A 12,573-nucleotide genomic window follows, 5' to 3' on the forward strand; every position below is an offset into this window, starting at 1 on the left:
AACCCAGATCGGCCCCCCCACCCCGATCAGGGACAGGGCCGGCTGGCCCTAATTGGCCAGCAGCCTCTCCCCCTGGCTGGCCACACCCCTGATTGCCCTCCCCACCCCAATAGGGGGCAGGGCTGGCTGGCCAACCTCCTTCAGCCCCTCCCTCCACCCGGCCCCAACCCAGATCGGCCCCCCCACCCCGATCAGGGACAGGGCCAGCTGGCCAACCACCCATGGCCCCTCCCTATGGCCCCCCAACCCCAATTCGGGGCAGAGCCAGCCAGCCAACCTCCCGCCATCTCCTCCTCCTGACAGGCCAAGCCCCGATCTGCCCCGATTGGGGCTGGGCCAGCTGGACCCCACCCATGCACGAATTCATGCATTGGGCCTCTAGTATGTATGGATAAGGCTCTGGGTATTTGGATGTGGCCATTTGGGTGACCATTTCTTTGTCTACCACACCATCTTAAGCATATTAAATTTTCCGATCCAGAAACATGAGATATTTCATATATTTAAGATGACTTTAATTTTTTTCAAAGATGTTTTGTATTTTTTGTGTACAAGTCTTTCACTTATTTTGTTAAATTTGTTCCTAAGTATATTATTCTTTTTGAGAAATTATAAATGGAATGATATGTTTATATATTATTGATTTTGTGTCTGGCAATTGTGCTGAACTTGTTTATTCTAATAGAGTTTTTATGGATTCCTTATAATTTTCTGTATTCATGATTGTGTCTGTGAATTGAGATAGTTTTATTCCTTCCTTTTCAATCTGATTGCCATTTATTTTGTTTTCTTGCCTAATTGTCCTGGCTAGAATTTCCAATATATTGTTAAAATGAAGTAGTAAGAGTATACATTCTTGTTTTGCTCTTGATGTAGTGGGAAAGTATTCTGTCTTTCACCATTAAGTATGATGTTGGTTGTGCGTTTACTTGTAAATGCCCTTTATCATGTTGAGGATTTCCCTTTTTTTCCTAGTTTGTTGAGTGTTTTCATCATGAAAAGGTGTTGGATTTTCTCAAATGTTTTTCTGCTTCCTTTGAGATGTTCTCTGTGTTGTTGTTTTTTTTAATAACAGGGTAATTGAGGTATCATCCACATATCTTAAAAATCACCCCTTAAAAGTGTTCAATTCAGTGGTTTTTAATATATTCACGGAGTGTGAAATCATCACCAGTATATAATTCCAGAACATTTTTGTCACCCCAAAAAGAAACCCTATTCTCATTAGCAGTCGGTCACTCCTCATTATCCCCTCTTCCCAGCTCCTTCCAACCAATAATACATGTTCTGTGTACGGATTTGCCTCTTGTAGACATTTCATATGAATGGAGTCATATAATATGTTGCCTTTTGTGTCTGGTTTCTTTCATTTAGCACAATACTTTCAAGATTCATCCATGGTATACAGTAGCATGCATGAATACTTAATTTGTTTGATCTCAGGAGGAGGGCTCTTTTCAACTTTCTCTTTCCCTGGTTATCTCTGGTAAACTATCTGGCCTACAGCCTAAATTGTTGCTCTCATGAAGCTACTTGCCCACTCTTTCTTGTTTACCACCAAAATCTCCGTGTTGTTGTTGTTTTTTTTCCAAGAGAGTCTTCTGACGTGACTTCCTCACATCCTGTTTTTAATAAAGTCTCTTCTTTTGGGAAGAACTCCATTCTTATGGACTGCTGTTATCCCTGAGCAAAATCTTTGAACCGGTGCTTTGGGCACTGGGCAGTGACAGTTGCCTCTGGTCTTCTTGCTTATCACTCCATCCCTATAAGCAAGCTGGAGAAGGCAATCAGGGTAAGGATGATGGTACCCAAGTATTTTCAGGCTGCTGTGTGTGGTTCAGAGCTTCTGCCCTTTGAGTAGGTACTGACTTGAGAAAGGGAGTCCCTCAACTCTTGGCTGTATTCACAAGGAACTTCAGCCCTGTAACTGTGTTGGAGGTGATGAAAAATACTGACTGCTTGCCCCTCTCAATGAAATACTATATTCCTTGTTTGGGAGCTGGAGAATTAGGGAATCCAGTCTTCTTGGCTACTCCTGCCTGAAGTATAGCTTCAGGTGAGCAGGTGAACAATTGTAACTCATCAAGGTGAGCAGGGGGATGGAGGGAAGAAGGAAGTGGGCTGTGGTTCATTCATATGCTATAGACTCTCACTGGTATTACTGAGTTTTAGCAGATTTTCTTGAATAAATGTTTCTTCATTTGCTGTATATATTTAAGACAATATCCCAGAAATTTCAAATGTTTTTTAAAATACATTTTTTAAAAGTTATGGTTGTTTCACTGGGCAGTGGGTCCCCAGGAATTCTTTTTTTTTATATATATATATTTTATTGATTTTTTATAGAGAGGAAGGGAGAGAGATAGAGAGTTAGAAACATCGATGAGAGAGAAACATCGATCAGCTGCCTCCTGCACATCTCCTACTGGGGATGTGCCCGCAACCCAGGTACATGCCCTTGACCGGAATCGAACCTGGGACCTTTCAGTCCGCTGGCCGACGCTCTATCCACTGAGCCAAACTGGTTTCGGCCCCAGGAATTCTTATGTCACAATTCTGGAAGTGGCTCACCTCTTACGTTTTCTTTTTAAATAAAGTAGAATTCTTTTTTTACAATGGTGCTAGAAGGATGGCTGCACTAAATATTACTGACTAGAGGCCCAGTGCATGAAATTCATAAACTCAGGGGGTCCCTCAGCCCGGCCTGTGCCCTCTTGCTGTCAGGGAGCTCTTGGGGGAATTGACCTAAGCCAGCAGTTGGACATCCTTAGTCCTGCCCCGGAGGCGGGAGAGGCTCCCACCACTGCCGCTGCGCTCGCCAGCAGAGAGCATGGCTTCTGGCTGAGTGGCGCTCCCCCTATGGGAGTGCACTGACCACCAGGGGGCAGCTCCTGCATTGAGCGTCTGCCCCCTGGTGGTCAGTGCACGTCATAGTGACCAGTTCCGCTGTTCGGTCGATTTGCATATTAGCCTTTTATTATATAGGATGAACTATATATATTTTAAAATACGTTATTGTTGAAAGTATTACATATGTCTCCTTTTCCCCTCCTTGGCCTCTCCCTGCCCACTCCTGCCCCCCATCACATGCCTTCACCCCCTACTGTCTGTGTCCATTGGTTATGCTTATATGCATGCATACAAGTCCTTTGGTTGATCTCTTACCCCCTTTCCTACTCTCCCCCGCCTTCCCTCAGAGGTTTGACGTTCTGTTCAATGCTTCTATGTTTCTGTATCTATTTTTTTCCCATCAGTTTATTATATTCCACAAATGAATGAGATCATGTGATATTTATCTTTCTCTGACTGGCTTATTTCACTTAGCATAATGCTCTCTAGGTCTAACCATGCTGTTGCAAATGGTAAGAGTTCTTTCTTTTTACAGCAGCATAGTACTCCATGTATAAATGTACCACAGTTTTTAATCCACTCATCTTCTGATGAGTACTTGGGTTATTGCCAAATCTTAGCTATTGTAAATTGTGCTGCTATGAACATTGGGGTGCATATATTCTTTCATTGGTTTTTCTGATTTCTTGGGATATATTCCTGAAAGTGGCATTACTGCATCAAATGGGAGTTCCATTTTTAATTTTTTTAGGAAACACCATACTGTTTTCCACAGTGGCTGCACCAGTCTGTATGCCCACCAGCAGTGTATGAGGGTTCCTTTTTCTCCACATCCTCGCTAGCACTTGTCTCTTGTTGATTTGTTGATGACAGCCATTCTTGACAGTTGTGAGACGGTACCTCATTATCATTTTGATTTTCATTTCACGGATGCTTAGTGACTTTGAGCATGTTTTCATCTGTCTCTTTGCCTTCTGTATGTCCACTTTCGAAAAGTGTCTATTTAGGTCCTTTGTCCATTTTTTGATTGGATTGTTTATCTTCCTTTTGTTAAGTTGTATGAGTTCCCTGTAAATTTTGGAGATTAAACCATTATTGGATGTATCATTGGCAAATATGTTCTCCCATGCAGTAGGGTCTCTTGTTGTTTTGTTGATTGTTCCTTTGCTGTGCAGAAGCTTTTTATTTTGATGTAGTCCCATTTGTTTATTTTCTCCTTAGTTTCCATTTTCCTAGGAAAAGTATCAGTAAAGATATTGCTATGAGATATGTCTGATATTTTGCTGCCTATGGATTCTTCTAAGATTTTTATGGTTTCCCGTCTTATATTTAAGTCTTTTTTTCCATTTTGAGTTTATTTTAGTGGATGGTGTAAGTTGGTGATCTAGTTTCATTTTTTTTGCATGTGTCTGTCCAATTTTTACTACACCATTTATGAAAGAGACTGTCTTGACTCCATTGTATGCTCTTGCCTCCTTTGTCAAATATTAATTGAGCATAATAGCTTGGGTTGATTTCTTGGTTCTCTGCTCTGTTCCATTGGTCTATATGTCTGTTCTTGTGCCCGGCCCAGGCAGTTTTGAGAACAGTGGCTTTGTAATATAGCTTCATATCTGGTATTGTGATCCCTCCAACTTTTATCTTCTTTCTCAGGACTGCTGTGGCTATTCAGGGTCTTTTTTTATTCCATATACATTTTTGGAGAGTTTGCTCCAGGTCTGTGAAATATGCCATTGGTATTTTAAAGGGGAGTGCATTGAATCTATAGATTGCTTTGGGTAGTATGGATATTTTAATGATGTTGGTTCTACCAATCCATGAATACGATATATTCTTCCACTTGTTTATAACTTCCTCTATCTCTTTTTTCAACATTAGGTAGTTTTCCGAGTACAGATCTTTTACAGGTTAAGCTTATTCCTAAGTATCTTAATTTTTTTGTGCAGTGGTAAATGGGATTTTTGTTGTTGTTGTTGTTTGTTTGTTTTAGTTTCTCTTCCTGTGAGTTCATTATTGGTGTATAAAAATGCCTTAGATTTCTGGGTGTTATTTTGTATCCTGCTATGTTGCCAAATTCACTTATTAAATCCAGTAGTTTTTTGATGGAGTCATTAGTGTTTTATGTACAATATCATGTAATCAACGAATAATGACAGTTTTACTTCTTCATTTCCAATTTGGATGCCTTTTATTTCTTCTTCTTGTCTGATTGCTATGGCTAGTACATCCAGCGCTATGTGAAACAGGAGTGGTGAAAGTGGGCATCCCTGTCTTGTTCCTGTTCTTAGGGGAAATGATTCTAGTTTTTGCACATTGAGTATGATATTGGCTGTTGGTTTATCATATAAGGCTTTTATTATGTTTAGGTATGATCCCTCTATTCCCACTTTGCTGAGGGTTTTATCAAGAAATGGTGTTGGATTTTGTCAAATGCTTTTTGTGCATCAATTGATATGATCATATGATTTTTGTCTTTCAATTTGTTTATATGATGTATCACGTTCATTGATTTGCAGATTTTGTATCAGCCTTGCATACTCAGAATAAATCCCACTTGGTCATGGTATATGATCTTTTTAATGTATTGTTGGATGTGATTTGCTAATATTTTGTTGAGGATTTTAGTATCTATGATCATTAGGTATATTGGGTTGTAATTCTCTTTCTTGGTAGCATCTTTATCTGGTTTGGGGATCAGGATAATGCTGGCTTCATAGAAAGAAGGTTAGAAATGTCCCTTTCTCTTGAATTTTTTGGAATAGTCTGATGACTGTAGGTTTTAATTTTTCTTTGAATGTTTGGTTAAATTCCCTGTGAAGCAGTCTGGACCAGGGGTTTTATTTGCTGGAAGTTTTTTTATTACTGCTTCAATTTCCTCAGTAGCTATTAGCCTATTCAGATATTCTGATTCTTCCTTAATGGGTTTTTGAAGATTGTATTTTCCTGAGAATATGTCTATTTCATCTAGGTTGTCCAGTTTGTTGGAATAGAGTTGTTTATAATATTTTTAACATCCTTTGTATTTCTGTGGGGTCAGTTGTTACTTCACCTTTTTCATTTATTGATTTGGGTCCTCTCTCTTTGCTTCTTTATGAGCCTGGCCAGAGGTTCATCAATCTTGTTTATCATTTCAAAGAACCAGTTCTTGGTTCTATTGATCTTTTGTATTGTTTTTTGGGTCTCTATGTCATTTACTTTTGCTCTGATCTTTATTATTTAATCCCTTCTACTGACTCTGGACTTTTCTTGTTGCTCTTTTTCTAATCCTTTAAGTTGTAGGGTTAGATAATTTTTACCTGTTTTTCTTGTGTGTTTTTTTTGTTGTTGTTTTTTTTTTTGAGGTAGGCCTGTAGTGCTATTAATTTTCCTCTCGGGGCTGCTTTTATTGTGTCCCATAGATTTTGGATTGTTGTGTTTTCACTATCATTTGTTTCCAGGATGTTTTTTATTTCTTCTTTGATCTCTTTGGTAATCCAATCATTGTTTAATAGCATGCTATTTAACCTGCAAGTGTTTGATTGTTTATTGTAGTTGATTTCTTATTTTATGCCATTGTGATTTTAGAAGATGCTTGTTATGATTTCTATCTTCTTGAATATGAAGAGACTTAGCCTTCGTCCTAATATGTGTCCTATCTTTGAAAATGTCCCGTGTGCACTTGTGAAGATTGTATATATTCCATAGCTTTTGGGTAAAATGTTCTGAAGATATCAATTTCTGTTTCTTTTTTATTTTTTTTTTCTAGAAGATTTCTTCAGTAATGTCAATGGGATATTAAAGTCCTCTACTCTGATTCTATTGTTGTCAATCTCTCTCTTTATATCTTTTTGAAGTTTTTTTTATGTATTTGGGTGCTCCTGCATTGGGTGCATATATGTTTACTGGAGTTATATCCTCTTGTATCAATCCCTTTACTATTATGAAGTGGCTTTCCTTATCTCTATGGCCTTCACTTTGAGGTCTATTTTGTCTAAGTATTGCTATCCCAGCTTTTTTTTTTTTCATTTCTATTTGCTTGAAACAAATTTTTCCATCCCTTCACTTTCCATCTTTGTGAGTCCTTTTTTCTGAGGTGGTTCTCTTATAGACAGCATATATATGGATAATGCTTTTTTTTATCCATTCATCCACCCTACATCTTTTGATTGGGGCACTTAATTCATTTATGTTTAAGGTTATTATTGGTATGTACTTGTTTATTGTCATTTTATTCTTTATACTTGTGTTTCTTCTTCCCTTTCTATTTATTCTTTTTACAACCATCCTTTTAGCATTTCTTTCATTTCTGGCTTGGTGGTAATAAACTCCCTTAGCCTTTTTTCATCTGCGGAGCTCGTGATTTCCCCTTCAATTTTGAATGATAGATAGCCTGGCTGGATCAAGTATTCTTGGATTTAGTCCCTTACTTTGTATCACTTTGTATACTTCATTTCATTCTCTTTTGGCCTGATGTGTTTCTGTTGAGAAATCATTTGATAGTCTAATGAGAGATCCCTTGTAGGTAACTTTCTGTCTCCTTCTTGCAGCTCTTAATATTTTTTCCGTGTCATTAATATTAGCTGCTGTAATTATGATGTGTCTTGGTGTGGGTTTTTTTGGGTTCATCTATTTTGGGACTCTCTTTGCTTGTGTGACCTTTATTTTTCCCAAGTCAGGGAAGTTTTATGTCATTATTTCTTCAAATAGGTTTTCTAATCCTTGCTCCTCTTCTTGTCCTTCTGGCACCCCTATTATGCAGATGTTGCTTCATTTCATGTAGTCCCAAAGCTCCCTTAAACTGTCCTGCTTTTTAATTTTTTTTTCCAATTGCTGTTCAGATTGGGTGTTTTTTCTACCCTATCTTTTAACTCGCTGATTTGATCCTCTGCTTCTTCTAGTCCTCTATTAAAACCTTTTTTTATGTTGTAATTTTAGCTATGTCATTCTCTTGATTCCTACACATATTGGTGATTATCTCATCCAGGTGGTTGAGCATCTTTATAACCATTACTCTGAATTCTTTCTCTGACATATTGCTTGCCTCCATTTTATTTAGTTCCTTTTCCAGTGATTTCCCCCTTTCCTTTCCTTTGGAGGTTGTTTCTTTGTCTCCTCATTTTGCTTTCTCTTTCTGGTCTTGGGCACTCTGCTTGGAGCCTGAGAGGTTGAAGACCCTATCGGTCCAATGCTTCAGAAATCATCATCCTAGAGGTTGGGTCTGCCTTGAGTCTCACACCTTTATTGTCTCTGTTCTGAGTTGTATCCCCTTCTCCCACAGATCTGGTCCCTCAGTTATCCGCTTCAGATGCTCGGGGTGGTGGGGGCATGTGTAAAGTTCCTCTATTGTGCAACTCCCTTTGAGGACCCAAAGCCCTCTGGCATGCAATTCACTGTGAGGCCCTGGCACCTGCTGCAGGCTGGCGCCCTAGGTACCACTGGCAGTGCACTTGCAACGTGGTCCTGTGGCCCATGGCTGGGCACACTGGGTTGCTCCAGGTTGCCTCGGCTGCACTGTCCTGTGACCCAGAGTGGGGCACGTGTCAGGTTGCTCTGCGTCGCCCCAGCAGCACTGTTCCAGGCCAGAGTGGGATGTGCTGAGTTGCTCCAGGTTGCTTCAGCAGCAACTCCCGGGGTTTGGGGTGGAGCGGGCGCTGAGTTGCTGTGGGTCACAAAGTCAGTGCTCCCTGTGGCCTGTGCTGGGTTGCTGAGGCCACCCTGGCAGCAAGTCCTGGGGCTCGGAATGGAGCAGGCTCCTGGTTGCTCTGGGTCACACAGTTAGTGTTCTCCTGTGACCCACAAACTATATTTTTAATCATGCTTTCACTATGTCACATTCATTACATTTCAGAGTAGCCAGTTTTCCTTCTTTTTATTTGTATTTCTGCATATAAATGAATCTTGTTATAATGTATTTTAAAAATTATGTTTTATGTATAGTCTAAGATAATGGTCTGGTTTCATTCTTTTGCATCTGGCTGTCCAATTTTCCCAACACCATTTATTGAAGAGACTTTTCTTTCTCCATTGCATATGCATGGCTCCTTTGTTGTAAATTAGTTGCTTATTTATGTGTAGGTTTATTTCTGGGTTCTCAATTCTGTTCCATTGGTCTGTGTGTCTGTTTTTCTGTGAATACCACACTGGGGAGTATGATACTTCTGGTTTTGTTATTTGTTGTTTTTGTTGTGGGTTGTTTTTTTTTTTCAGGATTGCTTTGGCTATTTGGGGTCTTTTGTGATTCCATACAAATTAGAGAATTTTTTGGTTCTATTTCTGTGAAAAATGCCATTGAGATTTTGATAGGGATTGCATTGCATCAATAGGTTGCATTAGGTAATATGGACATTGTGACAATGTTAATTCTTCCAATCCATAAACATGAAATATCTTTTCATTTCTCTGTGTGTTCTTCAGTTTCCTTCAACAATGTCTTGTAGTTTTCAATGTGACATATTTGTATGGTTTTTACTTGTTTTTTAAGGTTTGACTCCAGCATCTAGTGTTGACACTACTACTAGTTCGAGCACCATGCTGTATACATCAATATCAAATTTTTCCACTTCTGCTGCTACTTGGTTCTCATGTAAGTTACTGGTTACAAAGAAAATATTGTTTTGCATCAGGACACTTAACTCAATTTTCTAATATAAATATGGATCCCCTGCATCTTATAAATTATCATTATACTTGGCCCCATCTGTAACTGCTAATATTAATAGTAGCTTTCTTAAAGAACTGAATTGCTGTGAATTTAAAATTAGTTGTGAATTTTATATTAACATGATTATTACAGCTTAAAGTGATCATTTAAGCATATAATTCATTAACATCATAATGTCTAGAAACAACTTCTTGCAGCTAATGTGAATAGGAAGAGTTGGGCGTATTGCCAAGTATGTCTAAAGGGAAGAAGCCTTATTATCCATGTGAGTAAGATAACATAAGAAAATAAATGTTGGAGCCTTGCTATAGTGTATTCTATATAGACCAGGTTTATGATCTTTACTTTTTACCTATCAGAAGTGTTACATGACAAAAGGACCAGCTGTGGTTTTGGGTTTTAATTGACACTGTGTGATATCTCATGGCCTCTCCTTTTGAAGGTAACATCTGGACTCTTTGAGCTGAAAAGTGAGACATTAATTATCTCATAATCCCAACATCTTTGCTCCACATCATCCATTAATAGAGTAATAGCAAATGTTGAGAATATTGAACTCAATATATATGTCAGGCAATTCTTTTTTATAGGTCAATAAGCTGACTGTGCTTTTGAGGCATCTTCCCAGGGCCATGATGTTCATCATTAGTTTTTGTTATTGTAGTCCTAGCTGTAATATGTTTTCCCCGAAGTCCTATTATAGCAAGATTGTCACCATTCCCAGGAATAAAACTTGCCAGAAATTGCTGATGCCTCGTCAAGCATGAAAAATAGTGGCGTACCATCCCTCTTGTGCAACTGGCATAGATAAACATTAGTTAAAATTGTTGTTTACCATTTGAGTTGTGTTTTCTACAAAGTAGACTTCCAATTTTGAGACATGACTGAGATTCTGGAAAGCTTTTGATATATGTAAGCAATATCCCTCTCAACAACAATAGATTTCTTGAATATCACCATATCTGAAGTTGGGAGTTAAAATTATTGAATGAATTCCATTTTCAATCAAAGACTTTCCCTGTTACCTTTAACAGGCTTTTCTCCTTTCTGCCTTTGGTGCCTTTGCCTACAAAATGAAATCTCGACCACTGTACTTTTTAAAACTTAATTTTAATGAAGTATAACTACATATAAAATTAATTTAAGTGTATAATTCAGTGTTTTTAATATTTATTGATTGTGTAATTCTCACTATAATCCAGTTTTAGAACATTTGTATCACCCCAAAAAGATTGCTCATCCCCAGACATCAGCTAATCTATTTTCTGTATCCATAGATTTGCCTTTTTTGGATATTTCGTATAAATGGATTGACCATAGTTTTTTGAAGTTTAGCCAAAAGCTTCTAAAGGTCTCTTCAGATGAAAAAGACTATATAAATTTCTCACTTTTTTATTAAAAGTATAATAGGTAATATTATGTTCTTCTCTGCAGTGCGTGACCCAACAATTTTGGCTGAAACATTTGGTGGTATAACTTTGGGATTTGGATTAATATTCCCTGGAATGGGTGGAGCAGCATCTAGTAAGACTTAGGAATTTTTACTATTGATCATGGTGTTTAAATTGGCCCAATATATTGTGATTGATAGGTTTTTTTCTTTAAAAGTTAATTTTTGACCTGCATAGAAGTTGGCCCTCTCCTAAAATGAGTTTCTTTAGACCTATCCTAAATTTGTTTCTACCACTTAGGAGCTAATAAGGTTGTAGGTTGAAGAAAACTTGGTTACCCATTGCCTTATAGTTATGGTGACCTGAGTGGTTAAGGGACAGTTACTACTTAAATCTACCATTTAAATCAGACTCCATTTTAAGGAAGTCTTGTTTGTTTTTACTTTAAAAAGTTTGCTTAGGAATGAAATGAATCTTTCTTCAAACCTGGCATAAACTAAAAATTAATACCTTTTAACCTTAAAGTAATTATTCCTAAACAAATATGTACACCAGGGGTCCTCAAACTACGGCCCGCGGGCCACATGCGGCCCGCCGAAAACATTTATCCAGCCCGCCGGGTGTTTTTGCCGCCGCTGCCTGTTGCTTAGCAGCCGACTAGTTTTTTTTTAAACTATAGTCCAGCCCTCCAATGGTCTGAGGGACAGTGAACTGGCCCCCTGTTTAAAAAGTTTGAGGACCCCTGAATTGTACACGCTCTATTATAAATTCGCACAGCCAACACTTAACTGAGTTTGTACTGTGTACTATACTAACTGGCCAACCTATGAGAGTTGTAAAGGATGTGTCTGAGAACTTTACAAGTTATTGTATTTGCAGAAAATATAACACATGATTTTCTTATAAAATGCTGAACAAAGAACTATTTTTCAGTCATGTTGCGTCATTGAAATATGAATTGGCAGGTTTTTTGTGACTCTGCCAGGACCCTCCCCCTACCTATTTAAGTCTCAAATTTCTACCTGCAAACTGGTACCTTTGCTATTAGCTCATTCTTTATTGCCATTTCATTCAAATTAACCTTATGTATTTACCCATCTCCCCATCTGATATGTCTCAACTCCACACCAACAACCCTGAGTTGTTTCTTTCCCCTACTCACCTTTTCTTCTGCCCAAGTGTATTTACTTGCTCAGATACTTCACCTCACAAATCAGCCTTGTAGTGCAGCTTTCAGGTGTCTGTGTCTGAAAATGTATAACCATTTGGGATGATTCTTCACCCTAGGTATAAACAGCAAGTTTTAAGAGAAGTTTGTTATCACTCTCATTATTTGCTTAAGTCTGAGAAGGTGATGATGTTCATTCCCAGCATGGAGTGAGATACACAGTTGTTGATCTGGGACAAGAAAGGAAAATTGGATAGTAGAATCTTTGAAAGGATGTTTTCACTATTTTATATAATGACTAGAGGCCTGGTGCACAAAAAGTTGTGCACTTGTGGGGGGTCCCTCAGCCCAGCCTGTGCCCTCTTGCAGTCTGGGACGCCTCGGGGGATGACCACCTGCTGGCTTAGGTCCGTTCCCTGGGGGGATTGGGCCTAAGCTGGCAGTCAGACATCCCTCTGGCAGCCCGGGAGCCCTCGGGGGATGTCCACTTGCCAGCGGGAGCAGGCCTAAGCTGCAGTCGGACA

At 38.8% G+C, this 12,573-nt stretch overlaps 1 protein-coding gene across 1 annotated transcript in view; it reads left to right on the forward strand.

Moving 5' to 3' along the window:
• The first annotated feature begins 9,329 nt into the window (after window positions 1-9,329).
• NUP62CL (nucleoporin 62 C-terminal like) overlaps window positions 9,330-12,573 on the forward strand; it is a 42,320-nt gene continuing 39,076 nt past the window's right edge. The window contains exon 1 of the mRNA XM_023756897.1: window positions 9,330-9,412. Coding sequence (XP_023612665.1) covers window positions 9,358-9,412 — 55 coding nt within the window. The 5' untranslated portion in view covers window positions 9,330-9,357. The remainder of the gene's footprint in view (window positions 9,413-12,573) is intronic.

This window comes from Myotis lucifugus, unplaced genomic scaffold (genome assembly GCF_000147115.1).
Source record: "Myotis lucifugus unplaced genomic scaffold, Myoluc2.0 scaffold_2, whole genome shotgun sequence".
NCBI lineage: Eukaryota > Metazoa > Chordata > Mammalia > Chiroptera > Vespertilionidae > Myotis > Myotis lucifugus.